At 37.3% G+C, this 21,690-nt stretch overlaps 1 protein-coding gene across 1 annotated transcript in view; it reads right to left on the bottom strand.

The window, feature by feature from the left end:
* Positions 1 to 21,690, bottom strand: part of USH2A (usherin) — an 821,881-nt gene that overhangs the window by 98,066 nt on the left and 702,125 nt on the right. Inside the window, exons 61-63 of the mRNA XM_017870028.1 lie at positions 21,480 to 21,638; positions 19,740 to 19,902; positions 6,185 to 6,539 (exon numbers count right to left, since the gene is read on the bottom strand). Of these exons, the coding sequence (XP_017725517.1) occupies positions 6,185 to 6,539; positions 19,740 to 19,902; positions 21,480 to 21,638 (677 nt within the window). The remainder of the gene's footprint in view (positions 1 to 6,184; positions 6,540 to 19,739; positions 19,903 to 21,479; positions 21,639 to 21,690) is intronic.

The following is a 21,690-nucleotide window of genomic DNA, read 5'->3' as shown; positions in this document are numbered from 1 at the left end:
AAAAAAAAAAAAAAAAAAAAAAAAAAGGGTTATGCCAACAAATATTCATTGTTTTGTGTGATATTTACTCATCCATGTTTTGTATCTTTTACATAAAAGAATGACACAGGTATTTCTTATTATAAAATGTGAAAATCTCAGTTTATAGAACCGACACAGGAAATATGGTAATTATTTTATTACCAAATTTTATTCACATTAGAAAGATAGTCACCAAAGGAGTCCTTTTGGAAAACTACGTCTCCCAGAGTATTTTTGTTGTCTAATAAGTGTGTCTGGGGAGAAAAGGCTAAGAATCATCAAATTAAAAAGAGCTGCAACTAATTTAAGATCATATGTAAAGAGCAGTAATACTTTATGTTATCTAAGCCAAAATGAAAATGGGATTAAAAATAAATTTATCAATTTACTTACACACCCTTCATAACATGGCAATCGTGAAATATCTATTTTATTATTATTGCTATTATTTTTGCCACATATCTACTTAATGATAAAGATATAGGAAACAAATCCTTGAGGAAATTTTGACTACCTCCTCCCTGACATTGGGAAAGGAAGTCTGGCAGCTAGAATCTAGAAACTAGAGTTAGTAATTCTGGATTTTATTACCAGATTGGAAGCCAATTTTTAGTGACCCATATAATTTGCTTATTTCTCAGCACCTTATGCTTGATTCTACACAGAGTGAAGCACCATTTATTTTTCAGAATACTGGGCAAATGCATGATCTGGACTTGACGTTTTATAACCCCCTGTAACAAGCAAGGATATAGTTAGGGGACGGATAATAGGTAAACCACTTTTTCTTTAAAATCCCAAATTCTCAGATTTATTTCTGCCAGCACAATGGCAGGTGCCAGTGAGAAAAAGCAAACAAACCCAAATGGTGGTAGCAATATCGTCAACCTTGCCAGGAGTGTTCCCTGTAAATACCACCATGGAACTCCTGCATGCCAAGCAAGGCTAAATACAGTTTCTTTCCTGACACCACACAATTCATCACAGAGCTAATTGGGAAGGGAGTTTGAGGCCTTCTAACTAACGCTGTTTTCAATAATGGAAGGTATCAGTCTAAAGAGACCCCAAGAATCTTGATCTCCCTCTTTCTTCCTTAGAAAGACCTACATAGAGATGAGTAGGGAGGTGAAACTTTTCATGAGGTTGGGAGAGCAGCTAGTGATGCATTAAAACCCACACTCTTTCCATTTCTCTGCTCCTGCTGCCTCTGCTGCTGCTGCCGCTGCTGTTGTTCCTGCCAACACATACGCTTCTCACCCCCATGGAGGGCCCCCACTGCCAGTTCTCCATCCACTGCCACCACAAGCAGAATTCATGCCTCCATTGCACCTGTCTTATGTGGCTCTCTCAGCAACATCCACCTGTCTATAAACAACTCTGGGGGGACCTTGGGGCAAGCTAGTGATGGCACCACAACATGGGCAATTTATTGGTGGCCTCTTGGGCAGACATGAGATCTTAATAAACAAGGGACTAATGCATTAGCTAATGCTAATTGCATTAGCAGTACCTCTTACGAGTCTGTGGACTGAATTGCAATCCTGCAATTGTGGGGACGGATTCTGTGCCTCATTAATGGAGAAGGCACTGTAGTTCCTTTGCCCTGAAGAATTTTAGCCAGAGTGGCCAATAAACAAAAACTTGAAAAATTTCCTACAGCAGGCACAGAAAGGAAAGAAGACAGTAAAGTTGTTTAGCTGCTGCAGAAATTAGATAAATAGTAAGTACATCTAGGAAAGTACTTGGAAAGTGATTTAAAATGGAGTCTTCTACAACCCCTATGGACAACAATATAGAGATTTCTCAAAGAACTAAAAGTAGAATTACCCTTCAATCCAGCAATTTCACTGCTGGGCATCTACCCAGAGGAAAATAAATCATTATATTAAAAAAGATACCTGCATTTGTATGTTTATTACAGCACTATTCACAATAGCAAAGGTATTGAATCAACCTAAGGGTTCATCAATGGATGATTGCATAAAGAGAATGTGATATACATATATATATCTATATATAGATATATATCTATCTCCTGATTTCCATTTCCATTTTCCATATTTACTAAATAGGAATAATTTTACATACCATAGAATATAATTACATATATGAATATATACATGCACACACACACACACACTGTAGAATACTACTTAGCCATAAAAGATAATGAAATCATGTCTTTTGCAGCAACATGGATAGAACTATAGGCCATTATCCTCATGAAATAACTCAGACACAGAAAGTCAAACACTGCATGTTCTCACTTGTAAGTAGGACTACATAATGTGTACACGTGGACATAGGGTGTGGAATAACAGACACTGGAGACTTGGAAGGGTGGGAGGGAGGGAGGGAGCGGGGTGAGGGATGATAAATGACTTGATGGGTATGATGTATGTTATTTGTGCGATGGTTACACTAAAAGCCCAGATTTCACCACTATACAATATATCCAGGTAGCAAAACTTCACTGGGACCCATTAAGTTTATACAAAAATTAAAATGAAATGGGGTCTTCTAAACATGGGCAGCAGAAACACATCTGCAAGAAGCTTAAAAACCCAGAATGCCCAACAGTAACAGCCTGTGCCTCAGAACTCATCACTCATTTGTCCTCACAGCCTCTGCTCTGCTCAAGGGCCAAGTCTCATAGTAGACTTCAACAACATAGTAGTTAAGTTTGGTATTAAATATTGGCATATTGAATATAGTACTCAATGACTATTTGCCAAATCAGATGGAATTGTCAATAATTTGTTGGACCCTGAAGGCCCATTGTGCTACTATGGAGAAGTCATGCTGCTCTGGACAAAGGGAGGTAGACTTAAATTATAGGAGGAAGGATTTGTCTGAGATAAAAGAAACATTCTTCTGTGATGGTGAGGAGTATAGAGCATTGGATAAGGAATAGAACTTCCTTTACACTTTTTGGAAATGAAGTCTTGCTCTGTTTCCCAGGCTGGAGTGCTGTGGCAGGATCTTGGCTCACTGCAACCTCAGCCTCCTGGGTTCAAGCAATTCTCCTGCCTCAGCCTTCCAAAAGTAAAATACTAAAATAGTGTTTTTAATACAGACAAGATTTCACCGTGTTGGCCAGGCTGTTCTCGAACTCTTGACCTTGTGATCTGCCCGCCTCAGTCTCCCAAAGTGCTGGGATCACAGGCATGGGCCACAGCGCTCAGCCTAGATATCTTTTAAACAAAAATATTGAACACAATCTCCTACACAGGGACTGTGGGAATAAGTGAAATACAAAAACACTAGTTCATTCTCCTGATGACTTCTTTCAAAGGTGTCATATCATAAAGAATCATAGTGGCCCTGATGCCCTGAAAACGTCGTCCAGTGGCCAGAAGATCTGAATACTTGCCCAGACTGCTTTGTGGAAGATGTCCTTGTTTGTTTGAAAAGATCAGGTGGGACCTTTCTTAGTGAATCTAATGAAGCCTTCTCTTGGAATTCTGAGAGCCAAAGATTTTGATTTTGGGAGACCATTTTGAATATACACATACACATTCAAAATAGGACACAGAAGTATTGTTTTAAAATTATTCTGGCTATTCTATTAGACATTGCAAGAAAAAAAAATCTTTGGAAAAACAGAAGAGTGCACCAGTACTGGACTGTCAAAATGAAGGCCACGTCAGGGAGGGCCCATGTGCAAAGAGCCCGGTGCCACTTAAAGCTTGGGGTCATAGGCTTGCCTCTTTTCAGAAGCTTTTAGTGTGATAAAATATAGCCTAGAAGATTAAATAAAGAACAGAGTTCATGGATTCATCATATACTTTAAATCTTGTGTTTTAAAATGAAGCTGGTTATGAAGGGATGACTTACAAGATATTCCACAAGGGAATTCCAACAGAAGTGTTTCAGGACACTAAATGATTATTAGACTCATACCCCTGAAATTTGTATTTTAAAAGATCAGAGGTTTAATCACTGCAATCCCAGTGCCTTCAATAAAAGCATATTTAAATTAAGGTGCCTCATTCAGAAAGCTATTAACAAGGGTGTTTCAGTATATTCATAAACATTTTACTTTAAGGGTGAAAGTTTAGAACACGAGTTTGAAGGATATGGTGGGAAGTAACCAACTTCCTCCTGGATCACATATCCACTAAAAAATACCTTTTACACTTAAGAACACTGCTTCTAGGCCGGGCGCGGTGGCTCAAGTCTGTAATCCCAGCACTTTGGGAGGCCGAGATGGGCGGATCACGAGGTCAGGAGATGGAGACCATCCTGGCTAACACGGTGAAACCCCGTCTCTACTAAAAAATACAAAAAACTAGCCGGGCGTGGTGGCGGGCGCCTGTAGTCCCAGCTACTCGGGAGGCTGAGGCAGGAGAATGGCGTAAACCTGGGAGGCAGAGCTTGCAGTGAGCTGAGATCCGGTCACTGAACTCCAGCCTGGGTGACAGAGCAAGACTCCGTCTCAAAAAAAAAAAAAAAAAAAAAAAAAAGAACACTGCTTCTAGTGCTTATCATATAGGAACTAGAAGATGTAATATAAAAGACTCTAGTATATAATTTACTAATAAAAACATAGTACTAATTCTGAAACAGATAAAAATGAAAACAATGATCTTTTCATTTACATATTGCTTATTTTTTAGTCATATGAGAAAATTAAACATGAGGACAGTGGGAAAACATTGTACTTTAAACTATTAATTCGAAAAGGCTCTTCTGGAGTTTTATGAAAATATATTTGCTCACTGTAATTTAAATATTTTGATAAATGTTATACTCCATAAGATAACCTTCATATAAATTGGCCTTCCAGGATTTAAAGCATAGAAACATAGTCTTTTTATTTTTTTAAAGAATGCTTTAGTTTGTCTGCTTATTTGTTCTTATTGAGGGTTTTCCATATTTAATAAGGTCTCGGCACATATTTGTATTTAACTCCCAAGACCACAAAATTTAATCTTATCCATGAAGCATCTTCAGTTTGAGAGCTGATCTCCCAGAGCACTTCTTGCCTGACACTTGGTATATGATGTTACTCTCTCTTGTGCTGTGGTTTAAAGCTAGTAGATAGTGGAGTTTGGGATCTAAGTCCCAGTGTAGTGGACATTATAGGCTGTACTCAACCGCTTCTTCTTCTTTTCCCCTTATGCGCAATTAAATCTCTGTGATATAAAACAAAACACTCCCTGCAACAAGGACCATCCTGTTTCTGTATCTCCCATAGACCATGAGGCTATGCTGTACATAAAGAAAGCACTCAGGAGCTACTAGCTGATCAGGTGAACTGAGTTAAGTTGTTTTATGGGCCAGAGGAGGCCATCCCTGAAAAAAATCATTAGTAAGCTCTAGTGCATGCAATTTTTATGTGTGTGTGTGTGTGTATGTTTAAATATATATATGTATATATACAAACACACATATATACATACACACATACATACACATACATATATACACATACTACATATATGTGTATATATAATTCTATGTAATTTCATCTGAACCTGATTTCTATGAGGTATGGAGGAAAGCATTACATTATTCCCATTTAGTATATATGGAAAATGGAAATCAAGAAACTAAATTATTCCCATTTAGGCCAGGTGTGGTGGCTCATGCCTGTAATCCCAGAACTTTGGGAGGCTGAGGCAGGCAGATCACTTGAGGTCAGGAGTTCAAGACTGGCCTGGCCAACATGGTGAAACCCCCTCGCTACTAAAAATACAAAAATTAGTTGGGCAGTGGTGGGCACCTGTAATCCCAGCTACTCAGGAGGCTGAGGCAGGAGAATTGCTTGAACCCAGGAGGCGGAGGCTGCAGTGAGCTGAGACCATGCCACTGCACTCCAGTCTGGGTGGCAGAATGAAAGCCTGTCTCAAAAAAAAAAAAAAAAAATTCTCATTTAGTAAATATGGAAAATGGAAATCAGGCAATTTTATGAATAAATAAAATGTATTTATTGGTTTTCAGGTAATCAAAATTAGTTGTGGTCTACAAACTGGTCCCCAAAACTCCTCATACTCAGTTCAGTATCTTATCCCCATGACTACATTACAACTTTTCACATGTGAAAGATGTTCATATATTTAAGCCCTAAGTGAAGAAAAATGAGAAGTTGGATAAGAAAATTAATTTCAACATATTAACCAGATAATCCGCATGTCTGTTATTTTTTCAAAGGTCTTACCATCACTGTGAAAGCATGCACGGTAGGGCTGTTAAATGTTGGATCGTTGGGTTTCTCCTGGTAGACCACACAGTAATGGGAGATAATGCCATTGGGAGATTCCGGCTTTGTCCAATTCAACAGAACTGAATGAGCACTGGTGACTTGAGCCCAAGGAGCTGGAAAATCTTGAGGTGGGGCTTCCAGAGTTCGTGTTAATGACCACAGACTCTCCACGGAACCCTTGGAGTTACAGGCTCTGACCTGATATTCATAGAGCGTGAAAGGTCTCAGGGTGTCTCCTTCATCCGTAAATTCAAGGGCTCCTTCTGACCAGATAAATAAAAGAGACTCCTCTTCAATGCCAGCAGGGCGTCTGAAAGGAAACCAAGCAGGCAACCAGTGACAGCTGCACACTTCAAAACAAAGTTTGTAGATGGAGTAAAAAAAATTTGTTTAGAATTTGTTATCAACTCAACTTTTCAGCTGTTTCTTCCTGGTGTCATAATAAAGAAAAACCAGATGGAGAAGTACTCCAGTGGCCTAGCTCCTATGATTTTTAAAGTGTAGTTCACACACACACACACACACACACACACACACACACACACACACACACATTTGACTGATTATAAAAGAGTGCATATGCTTTATAGAAAACATGGAAAATACAGAAGAAATATAAAAAGCACAAAAGGTGAAACCTCATCCATAATCACATTTTATTACCTTCCAGATGTTTTTGCTGAATAACAAAAAACATATGCAATACAAAAAAAATTTAAATGTTTTTTAAAATACAGAAGCATATATTAAGCATTATTAATGCATTTTTATGTATTTTCTAGATCTGTGTGTGTGTGTGTGTGTGTGCATGTATGCATGCAGTTATATCGAGGTTTTATTTTTTACACACCTGGAACCACAGGATATAGAATTAGCAGAGGCTGATATTATTGGGAATCCTTACCCTTCTGTGGTAAATGGATTGCAGCTGGGGTCCCAATGTGTTTGTTTCCCTGTATCCACGCATTTAGTGAGTATGCTCCTCAACTCACTCTGGGCTTGGCTATAAGACTTTTTTGGCTAATGGGACAGTAGCAAATATGATGGTTGCAGAGACTTCAAAAGTGTTTGCACATTGAGGATGATCGTTTTGTGGCTCTTAGGACCATAAAATTACTGTGTGAAAAAGCCCAGGCTTGCATACTGGAAGATGAAGAACTATGAAGGGAAGCCCAGAATTCCTATTTTCCCTCATGCAGCACAGTGCTCTTTTGCATTTGTTCCCAGGATGTTTAAAAAGTATTTTAAATTCACTTCTTTGATGCCATTTACTTTCTCTTCATTTGAATTTTCTCTTCATTATTTAAACCATAACCTCTCAAAGTATGGACAATCGTTTCTTATACATCAAGACCACTGTTTTTCTACATTTATTGTTGTTATACATCAACAACTTTATTAAGCACTTGTATATGCCCGTCATTGTATTAGAAACAAGGACAAAAAGATTAACACACCCCTTACCTAAAGGAATAGGTAGCTGAGTAGAGGAGCTGGAGCTATGTGCAAATTAATGAAAATAACATGATAAGTAATATAATAGGAATTGGTTTTAGAGTTTTTTGTTTTATTTATTTATTTATTTATTTATTTATTTATTTAATGTATTTATTTATTTATTTTGAGACTGGGTCTCACTCTGTCACTCAGGCTGGAGTGCATTGATGTAACTGCAGCCTCAAACTCCTGGGCTTAAGAGATCCTCCTGCCTCAGTCTCCTGAGTAGCCAGGACTATAGATGTGTGCTACTAGGCCTGGCTAACTTTTGAAATTTTTTTGTGGAGATGAGGTCTTGCCATGTTGCCCAGGCTGGTCTTCCTCAAGCAAGCCTCTGAACTTGGCTTTCCAAAGTGCTGGGATTACAGGCATGAGCCACCATGTCTGGCCTGCTTTAGAGATCTTTAAAGGACAAAAGTCACATTCCTTTTAAATGTCTCCCCTAAAACCTGGTAAAATGCAGAGTATGATCCCAAAATTATTTCAACTGTCTGAGAAGGGGATTGTTTAGGCTAATCTTTAGATTTTGTTGATACAAAACTAGGGCCACATGCATACTCTTTTGGTACTAAATATATAGAGCATTACATATAGAAGTAAGAGAAATGGAATGGTCAGTTGTTGAGATGGCCCTATATATCTGATACTTCATTTGGAACAGTTATTTCCTCATCCAGAGGTAAAATCATGATGCAGGTTTGATAGAAAGCGAAGTTCTGGAGGAATTGTGATCTCTGTGTTCCCAACATCTGAGCCCAGTAAGTGTTCAATACTTTTTTTCAAGTGAAAGGCTAAAAGTTATGTAATCCCATGACTTCTCTGCATCTTTGCCTCTTTTCCATCAGTTCTTATTTCCTATCAAGGCAGTATTCTAGGTTGGGGGAGAATGTAACCAAGACATTGACCCTCCTCTTTCAGCTCTCTCTCTAGTTGAGAAGAGAGTGATGAATGCATCAATATTTTCCAGGCTGTTAAGAGTATTTAATTAACACACTCTTCAGAAGCTGAAAAATTCACATGCTGCCGTATCAGATTAACCAGCTCCATCAAAATGTAAAGGGTTATTAAGACAAAGTAAATGACAGTACCTCTCACAAAAACTCAGAATATGTAAAATCTTTGGCTTTGGGAATCTGATGATCCTCAAGTTGATAAATCATGATGACCTAAGTATGAACAATGACAAGCATCCTGCTGGAAGCTATAGAGGCTTCATAGACACCTCTCAGTGACCTGCAATTATGGTTTGGCAGCCCACCTCATTATCGCTCGCTACCATGCGTGGACCAGATTCTGCACTCAGTGAAGGTTTGCAGGGTTTGGCCTTTGTACTTGCTGCAGATATCAGATACCAGGTGTGTCATTGGGGGAGATCCATTCTAATGAGAACTGCAGGGCTCATAGCGAAGGACTCCTCTCAGTGATTTTTAAAAAGGTGTTTGCTAGGATCACAATACAGCAAACAAACCTATGACGGTCTATGGGGAAGTAACATTTTCTATTTTGTCTAGCTTCAGCCTTTCCATGACAATTCAATTAATTTTTATTAAGCTCTCATGAATTCCCAAATTGAGATGTAGTCATGGTTTCTGTAAAGCTGACATTCTTAAAAAATGTGCCTAAAATTTGGTTTTTAAATATGTATATACTATTTAAAAGATTGAGTATTTTGTTGGTCTCAAGTTTATCCACCAAAATAATTTAAAGGTGCAGCCTGGTTAAGTATTTCTTATCACTATTGAATTCTTGAAAAATTAATATCGTGGAGAGGTAAATGTCCCATTTGCACTGCTAAAAAACAGAATCTTTTTATGTCTGAATACATTTTGAGCAGAAGTGGTGAGTAGACCACAATTATTCCTAATCTATTTAAGATTTAGGCATCACCTGTTCATTTAACTGGAAGTGTTTCCTCCTGAGTAGCCTGTGTTTAGAGAAATCACATTTTCAGTTCTCTCTGAATAGCCAAACGGTTATTCTTTGCTCAAGCTCATTTGGAAGATACTTCAGGAATGTATTTTTCCAACTAGAGTTAGTGTAATGTTGCCTAACACTAAGAGGAAAACAAAATAAGTATAAAACTAGGAACCATATATTTTTAAAGGCATTCACACTTCTGTGGTCTCAATGTACAATGTTTTTAGGAGCTCCTTATTCCTTCTGGAGCTCCAATTCCTCCAGCAATTGTCACTGCTTATTTTCAAAAGCAATTGAAACAAAATCCTAGAACCCAATGCACCACAACAATTTTAAGGTTATGAAACTGCCAGCCCCATTCCATGAAGAATATTAAAAATATTCTGAATTTAAATAGATAATTAGAAACATCTGTAGTCAGAGGAGATAGGTTGGAGGTCCTGGCTCTGCCACTAAGTTCAATGACCTTGGGTGAACATGCCTGTCTGTGTCCTCTACTTTCTATTTCATTTTGCAAAGTGGAGTTAACAACCTCATAGTGTACAACAAACCTCTGAAAATTCTTATAAAAATTAAAACATAAAAATCATTGGGTAAAATGTAATGCATGATCTGAATGAAGTTATCTTGGAGATGATGGGCATCTGGCATTGAACAAGGAGGTCATAGCAACAGTTTATATAAGAATAAAGGCAGACTCTGAACTAGATTGCTGAGAGGACAAATGGAAACACAGGTGATTTACAAAATGCTTTGTGAATGTTGAATCATCAAGTTTTGGTGTGAGTAGACATTCTGTTGCTGAGGGAAGAGACATCACAAACCTTTCAAAAATTTTAAGACTTAGTCCTTTTAAAAATTCTTTAGAGATTTACCATGTAAAATGGCCTATGCTTATCCTTAATCTGCTGATTCTCAAAAGAATTTACCTTTCTGAAATTTCTAGTCCCATGTTATACTTCAGTCATCATCAAATGCTTGACTATAGTTTCTTATATTCCATTGTATTTCATGGTTCCATGGCTTTGGTATCTGCTAATTCTCTGGCAATACCCCTCCCCATCTTCTTGCTTATTCTCCTTTTTTTTTTTTTTTTTTTTTTGAGACAGATTCTTGCTCTGTCACCCAGGCTGGAGTGCAGTGGCACAATCTTGGCTCATTGCAAGCTCTCCCACTGGGGTTCATGCCATTTGCCTGTCTCAGCCTCCTGAGTAGCTGGGACTACAGGTGCCCGCCACTACACCTGGCTAAATATTTGTACTTTTCAGTAGAGATGGGGTTTCACCGTGTTAACCAGGATGGTCTCAATCTCCTGACCTTGTGATCTGCCCGCCTCGGCCTCCCAAAGTTCTGGGATTACAGGCATGAGCCACCGCACCCAGCCTCTCCTTTTTTCTGTAAGCTAACTACAACACCTTTTAAAATTCTAGCCCCATATCACTTTTTCTAGAAAGTCTTTTCCTTGCTTTTCTCTCCAATAAGAGTTATCATATCCTTCTATCTGCTATCTCTTTTTTTCTAATTTGTATCAGGCTACTTTTGCATTGCTACAAAAATTCTTGAGGTAGGCTACTTTTTAAAGAATAGGGATTTAACTGGCTCACAGTTCTGCAGGGTGTACAGAAAGCATGATGCTAGCATCTGCTTATGAGACTCGGGAAGCTTACAATCATGATGGAAGGTGAAGAAAGAGCAAGTGCATCAGGTGCAGAGAGCAGGAGCAAGAAAGAGGTGGGTGGGAGGGGGGTAAGTCCTAGACATTTAAACAACCAGATCTCCCATGGACAAACTGAGCAAGAACTCACTTATCACCAAGGGCATGGTGCTAAACCATTCATAAGGGATCTGACCCTATTATGCAATCACCTCCCACTAGGCCCCATCTGCGACATTGGGAATCTGTTTTTAACATGAGATTTAGAGAGGAAAAACATACAAACTGTATTATTCCACCACTAGCCTCCCAAATCTCATCTCTTTCTCACATTTCAAAATGAAATCATGTCTTCCCAATAGTTCCCCAAAGTTTTAACTGATTACAGCATTAACTCAAAAGTCCAAAGTCTCAAGTACCAAGTCCAAAATCTCATCTGGAGACTCATCTCCTTTCACCTATAAGCCTGTAAAATCACAGCAAGTTATTTACTTCCAAGATACAATGTGGGCACAGGTATTGGGTAAACATTCTCATTGCAAAAGGGAGAAATTGGCTGAAACAAGTCTAAGACCTGGTATGAAGACATTAAAACTTAAAGCTCCAAAATAATCTCCGTTAACTCCATGTCCCACTCCAGGACACACTGCTGCAAGCACTAGGCTCCTAAGGCTTTGGGTAGCTTCACCCCTGTGGTTTTGCAGAATGCAGCCCCTGTGGCTGATCTCACACATTGGAGTTGAATGCCTATGGCTTTTTTCAGGATTCAAGCTGTCCATGGTTTCTGGGACCTAGAGAGAAATGGCCCCCTTCCAACAGCTCCATCAGACAGTGCCCTGATGGAGACTCTGTGTGGTGGCTCCAACACCACGCTTGCCCTCTGTACTACCCTAGTAGAGTTTCTCTGTAAGGGCTTCACCCCTATGGCAGGCTTCTGCCTGGGCACCCAGGCTTTCTCATATATCCTCTGAAATCTAGGGGGAAGTTGCCAAGGTCTCCTTCATGCCTGCATTCTGTGCATCTGCTAACTTAACACTACACAGCACCTACCTGCAATGTATCTGAGGCCCTTTGAGCTGCAGCTGCAGCAACAGTAGTCAGGTTTGGGAACAGTTCCCAAACCTACACAGGGCAGCAGGGCTCTGGGCCTGGCCCTCAAAACCATTCTTTCCTCCTAGGCCTCTGGGCCTATGTTGAGAGGGGCTGCCTGTAAGATCTCTGAAATGCCTTCTAGGCCTTTTCCCTGTTATCTTGGATATTAACACTTGGCTACCTTATAGTTATGCTAGTCTCTCTTGAAAGTGGTCACTCCACAGTCTGCTTGGATTCTGTCTCCACCACAGGGCCAGGCTGCAACTTTTGTGAACTTTTGCTCTCTGTTTCCCTTTTACATAAAAGTTCCACCTTTGAATCATTCCTTTGCTCCCTATCTGATTTTAGGCTGTTAGAAACAGCCAGACAAAGTCTTGAATGCTGCTTTGTTGTTTAGAAATATCTTCCACCAGTACCCTAGGTTATTACTCTCAAGTTCTCACTTTCACAAATCCCTGGGGCATGGATATAATGGAGCCTAGTTCTTTGCTAGGGCATAACAAGGGTGACCTTTACTCTAGTTCTTAATTATTTGCATCTCAAACCTCATTAGCTGGGTCTTCACTGTCCATATTTCTATCAGCATTTTGGTGAGAACTATTTAATCAGTCTCCAAGTAGTTCCAAATTTTTCCTCACCTCCCTGTCTTCTTCTGAGCCCTCCCAATTCTTTCAACCCCTGCCCTTTACCCAGCTCCAAAGTCACTTCCACATTTTCAGGTATCTTTATAGCAACACCCTACTTCTGGTATCAATTTTCTATATTAGGCTGTTTTTGTGTTGCAGTAAAGAAGTACCTTGGGAGCAGGTGATTGCAGTATGCAATTTTTCCATTATGCAATTAGGTTGGAAAACCAACTTAATTTCACACTTCCTCCTCCAGACAACTGCACCAGTGGCAGGTGCCCCTCCTCAACTGTCTGAGTCCCAGGTTCATAGGCAACCTCCTCTATGTATTTACATTTTAATAATTCTAACAACTCCCCTTTTGTTCCCTCATTTCTAAAGGTGTTAATTGTTTCCTGTAGTGGTTACCTCCATGATATCTTAGAGTTCTCTTTTTATGCTTTTAGCTACCTAGTTAAAAAATTTATAACTTCTTACTAATTATTTATATTAAATTCCTTCTGTTAAAGTAAGTAGTGTGGTTCCTCTTTCTTGATCAGACTTTGATTATTACAGAAAGTGATGGTGATGTTCACATGAAGAAGGAAATAGGAAAATTGGAAAGAGAGTGATGATAGATTTGCATCTGGGCTCACAAAATTTATCATTTTGTCTTTAGTAGACCATATGATATACTGATTATAAAAATTAATAAGAAAACACAGATGAACAAAAGAAGACGTATTTAAAAGAATCATTGATAGCCTAATATTTGGAGATAAGCACTGCCAGAACTATTTTGGTGTTTAATATTCCAGACATTTTTTATATACATATACATGTAAAAAATATACTGTATATTTAAAGGAAAGCAGAATCCTACCAGGCATGCTGTTATGCAAGCCGCTACTTTTATAACCATGAACCTCTTTCCTTGACTTTAAATGTACAACTACAACTGCCAGATAGATTTATCTTTCTAAAGCATGGCTTTGGACAACATATCTAGGATAACTTTCTATTTTTATCATGCTTCACATTTAACAGTAATTTCACACATATTATTTCCTTTAATTCTTACAGAATTCCAAGAGGTTGATTATTTTTTATATTCACTATCTTCTCTTCACATAAAAATGGAAAATTAGGGAACACAGTGATTTACCTAAGGTCACATAACTAGTAAGTGTTAGAGCCAGGCCCTGAAAGTCATATTTTCTGATTACAAATGCCACATTCTTTCCACTATATTACATCGCTTCTCTATTTACCCCCTAAACCTTTAGCAGCTCACATTGCCTCTGAATAAAAAATCTGAACTCCTTAGATCCAAAATCTATCATTAAGCTGATCTTCTAAATGTCCCCTACTAATAGCAATGACTCCAGTCAAACTGACCATTCCTTGAATCCTATGCTTACTTGTTGGAAATTTTTCTTGTTCTATTTATTTATTATTATTATTTTTTATTTTTTATTTATTTATTTATTTTTTGAGACGGAGTCTCGCTGTGTCGCCCAGGCTGGAGTGCAGTGGCGCGATCTTGGCTCACTGCAAGCTCCGCCTCCCGGGTTTACGCCATTCTCCCATCTCAGCCTCCCGAGCAGCTGGGACTACAGGCGCCCGCCACCGCGCCCGGCTAGTTTTTTGTATTTTTAGTAGAGACGGGGTTTCACCGTGTTAGCCAGGAGGGTCTCGATCTCCTGACCTCGTGATCCACCCGCCTCGGCCTCCCAAAATTACAGGCTTGAGCCACCGCGCCCGGCCAGTTCTATTTATTTTATTCACTTATGATGTCTTCACCATCAGGCCCTGCTTGTTAAAATCCCTATTTACCACAAGTGAAACAGAATAAAAGTCCCAAAATGAACCCGATGCACATGGGAATTTTGTATGAGTGACATTTCAAATCAGTGGATTATGAAATAATGTTGATGAACTAGTTAGCATTTTATAAGAAAATGAATTCTTATCTAATTTCCTATAACAATATTAATTCTATATTTAGAAATAAGGAGTAGAGCCATAAAAGTGCTGGAAGAAATAATTAATGTGTTATTTTTAATATGATCACTAAAGGGAGACTTTCTTTAATGTGGAAAGAATATAGACAATAAGAAATAATCCAGTAGAAAATTAGTCTAAGAATTTATAATATATTATACACACCCCTCCCAAATAGAAGATAAATATTTTAAGTAAATGAACAATCTTACTATAATGATCAAAACTTGAATTAAAACGACAAAAATGTACCAGTTAAAATATTGAGCTGACAGATTTGGAAGATTGACTCTGTATTAAAAGTTTTCAGAATTAGAAAGTCTTACATAAAACATTTGGAAGACAACTTAGGAATACTCAACAATTTTAAATGCACAAAAAGTTGACCCAGTACTTCTAGTACTAAGAATAATTCTCTGTATACTTACTGTAAGAATATTTATTAGAGAATTGCTGTGGTAACAAAAACTTGAAAATCACCTATCTTGCCATCACCAGGGTACTGGCTAAATAATATATGATACACATCCATATAACAGAATATTGATGAGTCATTAAAAGAAATTAGGTGTGTATGTGTGCAGAACAATATGGACAATATAAATCTTTTTATGAAGAAGAAAATACAAATAGAAAACATTAATGTTAATATATTAAAATTAATCATGTTACTTCTATTAGTGAAAATTATGTATGCCATGAGTAAATCATAAGAATGAATAATAACCTTGGTAATCTTCTCTACCGTTAAAACATTTTTTCCAACAAATGTATTTTCTTACAATTTAAATAGTCATTAAATCTTTATTTTATAAGGCCTAGTCTCAATAGCATGAACTTGATGAAGTGTTCCATGAATATTCTAGACAGAGAATTCTTCTCTAAATTTTCTGGTAAATATTTATTTTTTTTCCAATATATATTTTATGCTTTCATTTGTTTATTTAGCTTGTCTTCTATCTCCCACTGTAGTGAAGATCATTGATGAAAGGGCTTAGGTCTCATAGATCTTTGTGTCTCTCTCAGTAGATATGTACATGTATGGACAGATGGATGTCTGTCTTCTGTCTATCTGTATCTATCTATATAAATATTCATATCTATATCCATCTTTCTACCCAATACAAATTGAATTACATCAAAATTCCTTTGCCTTTGATTCAATGCTCATCTTTTCTTAGTTAACTCAATCAGCTTAATTATCCATTTTATAAATGTTTTCATTTTCCTACTTTGAAAACCTTTTCATATCAAACAGTCTTCAAAACTATTTCAGATTTTATCCTTTAAAATACTACTAAACACTCAGAAGGAAGTGCCATCATTTGTTTCTATTTGCATAGTGTTTACAGGGTGTTTGTATATAGTTTTGTCCTTCAATGTACATTGATCAAATCTTTTTATTTATTTAAAGAGAAAGCTCATGAGAATAATAAACCCCACGAAATTTGGTTTCTGTTAAAATTAAAGCTCCTAATGGGAGGAGATTATTTTATTACATGTTTTGTAAAGTCTCAATTTAATGTGTTTGATGGATTTTGTAGATAGAAGTGATGAGATTTTTGCCACTTGCAAGATTACAGATATAAAATAAAGGGGGAATACTGAAGAATCACTATTATACAAGCCAAACTCATTGAGAGGAGGAAGCAGATGTCCAAGATAGTCTTGTCTACATGTGGTCAACAAACAGATTGCAAAACACTAATGTAAATGTTTGTCTCTATTCTTTACAAAATTTTTTGTGGCAAATCTTTTGTTGTGACTTGTATATAGTCAACAAAATAGCTTAAATTAACAGATAAACTAAGCAGAGGGAATCATATTAACAGCTTGTTCTTACTAGGTTACTTTGTTTTGTTTTTGAAATTATAGACATCTTCTATCTTTATTAGGGCAGACACTTTTAATAGGATAATATTGAGGTTATTTTGTTTTGTTTTGAAGTCATAAACATCTTCTGTCTTTATTAGGTCAGATATTTTTAATAGGATAATATCCAGAGGAAATATTTAAACAATAAAGGACAGTTACAGAAGAGAAAATGATTCAGGGGCTTGGTGAGAAAAGAGTGGCAAACATTTTCAAATGAGATTTACAAGTGGACTTCCTGCAAGTTAATAAAAATATCTGCATAGGCCAAACCCCATCTTTGGTTTGAGCTAAATGTACTTCCTTTGGTGCTGATAGAAGAAAGAGAAGGCCAATGATGAAGCTGAAATTACATGCCATAACCTCCTCAGAAATACTGCAGGCTGGTGGCTATAACTATATAAAGGGCTCTGTGTAGTCTCAGAATGAAAAAGAACGATGTGTCTCCATTCTATTTCTGTCCTTACAAATTTCTGATTTTTTTTTTTTTGCAGCTATCTAAGAAAAATTTGATATTGTTGTTGTCTAAGCACATTTAAACTTCAGCTGAAATAACTGCCAAGTGATTCATGCCTATGTAGGTGAATATAACGATTGTATCTGGAGCCCCAGTGCGCCATTTTCATTTCACTTTAAATAAAAAACAAAATGTATCTATGTCAGTCAGTGCCCTTCTGCTGTACTCAGAGGTATCAAACAGGCTACAATTATGATTGTGAAGTGATTGTGTCACATTGGAGGAAGGTTTATTGCTTTTGAGTCTGCTAGGCAGTAACACATTCTGTTTCATATTACTCTTTATATCATTGTTTGGCTGTGACTAGAATAATCAGATGCCATCAAATGCTGTCAAATTCAATTTACAGTATTTTTCATTGAAGCGGGCTTTCTGCATTATATTTCCTGTTTTCCCTCTCTATAGCTGCCATGGAATAGTCACTGTAATCACGAGCTTTATTTACAAAACTAACAGAGTGAAGCCACATCCTGGTCTATAACAGATACTTTATTTCCGTTTATTCTGAATAGGAATTTGATGTGCTTTTCTCATGCAATTATCATTAAGTAGATGAAAGAAAACTATTTCAAGAGGGTGGGCATTTTAGAGCCTGCACTAATGTGCTTAGTGTAAAATGTAAATTCACATTAGCCATTTTTACGTGTTCATGTGTATTTGAATCAGAAATATTATTCTTCAGATTAATGTTTGCTGAGAAGAAATTTGGCTTGCTCATTTTTGGTAATGTCATTTACATAACCAGAAACGCAATAATATTTTCTCCTTTTGTAATTTTTTCTATAAGCCCTTAGCTCATCACTGAAGACTGATCTGAATCAAAGGATTTCAATATCTACAGTTATAAGAGGAGCCTAAGTAAGTTTCACTAAGTTTCCAGGGCAGAGGACCAAACAAGGGAAGGCCTGAGGCTGCTGGAGACACTAACAAAGGATGTTGAAGAGGTGCAGGGTATGAGGGTCTGAGAAGAAAGGTGTTCTGCTTTGTACACTCAAAGGAAATACATTGCTTTCAGAATGGGATTGGGTTTTTCAATCTGCAAATCCTGTATGCCTACCAATGATTGTGTTTTCCGTCTTAAGTAGCAAGCCATCAGTTGACAGGTTATTTGCCCCCTTGGCTCTTTGCATTGTACTTTCTACTCACCTCCCTCTCACTTTCTCTATTTTTTCTCTTCTTCTCACCCTACCTACATCTCTCCCTCATGCTCCTCCTTTGCCTGCTCCTTCTCCTTCTCATTCATTATTTATTTAAATAATACATTAATTTAAAGCAATGTTCATGTTGATCAGGTGAAGACTAGAGCAAAATATCCTTCAAACCAAAATGTTCATGGTCTACCTCTCTCTTCCACTATTTTTTCTCTCTCTCTCAATCTCTCTTTGTCTCTCTCTCTTTCCTCAATCTTTCTCTTCCTCTCTTCCCTATTCCCTCTTTTCTTTATTTTAGGTAGGTACACTCAATAAATTCTGCACATGATGGAACAAGCTGCTATAACACCGTCTAACCAGTGGAGTGGAGGCTTATTAAGATAGAAGAAAACTGGAGAGGAGATCTCCTTTTCTGCTTATGAAAAGCACCATCTTTGGAGGAGGAGAAAAACCTTTTTAATCTCTACATAATAAGTAATGAGAAATATTAGAATTCTTGTCTTGTATCTGGTTTCCTCTCTGGAAAGACTATGTTTTCTTGGTCAAGCAGTGGTCCCCAACCTTTTTGGCACCAGGGACTGGTTTTGTGGAAGACAATTTTTCCACACACTGGTGCGGTGCAGTTAGAGGGTATAGTTTCAAGATGAAATTATTCCACCTCAGATCATCAGGCATTAGATTCTGACAAGGAAGGCACAACCTAGATCCTCCACATGCGCAGTTCACAATAGGGTTTGAACTTCTATGAGAAACTAATACCACCACTAATCTGACAGGAGGTGAAGCTCAGGTGGTAATGCTTGCTCACCGGTCACTCACCTGCTGTGTGGCCTGGTTCCTAATGGGCCACGGACTCTGTGGCCTGGGGGTTAGGAACCCCTGCTTTAGAGGGCTGTTCTGTCCCATCACTAAACATAAGTCTATGTGGGCTATAAGGTCTCAGTTATCAAACAGATCTCTATCCAAAATGTTATATGGTAGTTATGACTTTTTTCCTTGGTTAATTTGTAAAAGTTTGAGCACCAGTCTTAGTCCCCACTGTTAGGTGCTACAAACAAACCAAACAAACAAAAAACCCACAAAAACAAAACATGAATTCCCATTCATACTCTTATGGAAATACAAAACGCACTTGACTCTGCCGTGTTGGAGCATTACACATTCTTAAATAACTAAAAGTAATAGTAACAGCCAATCTTACCTGTAAACAAAGTAGTTGATGATGATTCCATTTGGTTTTTCAGGCGGCATCCATTTAATCTGTATGCAAGCTGATCCCAGTGCCTTAAGAACAGGAGAATTAAGATCCATTGGGGCTGCTTCAGATGTTTTGACAAACATCCTACTGCTAACTCCACAACTTCCTTGAAAATAAATTGAGGTTCTTCAGTAATTTTTCAAGCAAGGAAAAGAGCTACATATTCATATAGAAGGGAACTGATATCATGAAAATTATTTTCACCTGTGCTTTTGCATATATACTTGTACATGTGTTTCAGATTATGGGATGTGAACATTTAAATAGAAAACCATTTCTGGAAAACCCATTAATTAGCCACATATTTACATAGACATAAACAATAAGGCATATTCTTGTCTGAGCTCAAGTTTCTCTATTTATTGTAGTCATTCTAACCAGAAAGTGATAATGCACTTGAATTTCACAAGTGTTTGTGTGGCCTACACATCTTGTATGCTTTTAATAATGTTTTATTTTGCCAATATTTTAAACTTATGGACATTATTCAAACACACAAGAATCAAACAATTTATTTGAAGGATATTGTACCTCCATTGCATAGTTTCAGGGACACGGAGATGCAGATGTTGACTTGCACTTAAATCAATAAAACATTAATTTAAAATTATTTTCATGTTTATCAGGTGAAGACAGATCAGAGAAAGCAATATCCCTCAAACAAAAATGCCATGGTCTATTTTTTAGAGAAAAGTGGACAAACCGACTAGCAATTTCTGATGAGTTCAGCATAGCAAAATTGCAGATTCATAATTCTAACCAACGCCATGAGAACTAGCACTGTGTGAAAAGAGAAATTCCTAAGGACATTCAATACAGGAGTTTTAACTGCACATCAAGTCTGATAAATTTCTTTAAGGTGAAGCAAAATGTTTTGTGTATTAAGGTGAGTTACATACTTTATTTAGCAAATGAGTATTATATGTTATATAACACGTATGATGACATCACATATATCATGTTACATATGATATACACATATATAATATATATAATATATCCATATCTGTTAATGTTTATACTTACTTTAAAAGAGATAAATAAAATAATGTATGCCTCTCTTGATTCCCTGTTCTCCCATCCTAAATCTCAGTTTATGTTTAGCTATTTATCCATTTGGAGAGATAAAGGAATTGCGGGAGGCTTTTCCTTAACACAACACAGATACATGAAAATTTCACTGACCACAGCCTAAACCATGAAACACAAGGTGATAGTTTGTATACATGAAGTAGGGTTCAAGGAAGCACTATAAAATATGCACGATTCATTTGGGTATAATTCAACTTTTAAATAACTTCTCACTTCCTCCTCCCGGATAAAATTTAAATAAAGCCAAGGTAAATATATTTTCTGTGAAATTTTTGGAATACTCATTTGTGTTTTATATTACCAGAGACTCCTTTATATGAGCTAGGTGTTTTTCTTTCAAAGGGCCTTATAAAACAAGACTTTGCAAACCACCATTTTAATATATTTAAATATTCATGATTTAATGTGCAGAAATGCATAATGCTTCACTCGATGCCAGACTGTGATTTTTCTGGGTAAACAGTCCACTACAAATAAGAAATGAAAAGTTAGTCTTTGTATTTGGACTGAGAATCTATTCCTTTTTAATGAAATTTTTTAGTGAAATACTTTTTCATAAACACCCAGGGCAAATGTCTGAAAGACTTTCACCATTTTGACATGCTTGTATCCTTATCTCATACTGTGTGAATGGAGCCAAATTTTCCAGAAGGGTGGATTGGTGATGACCAACGGAGAAGGCCAGAGGTGTTACACTTCCATCATTGAGTAAGACATTGTACTCCACAGGAATTTTGGGGATGAGAATCCCTTTAAAGAGAGAGAGAGAGAACATAAACAAATTATATATATATATATATAT

The sequence above is a fragment of the Rhinopithecus bieti genome, unplaced genomic scaffold (assembly GCF_001698545.2).
Source record: "Rhinopithecus bieti isolate Rb0 unplaced genomic scaffold, ASM169854v2 scaffold_1673, whole genome shotgun sequence".
Classification (NCBI taxonomy): Eukaryota; Metazoa; Chordata; class Mammalia; order Primates; family Cercopithecidae; genus Rhinopithecus; species Rhinopithecus bieti.
Note: the sequence above shows the minus strand (reverse complement) of the source record. Positions and strands in the feature narration are given on the sequence as shown.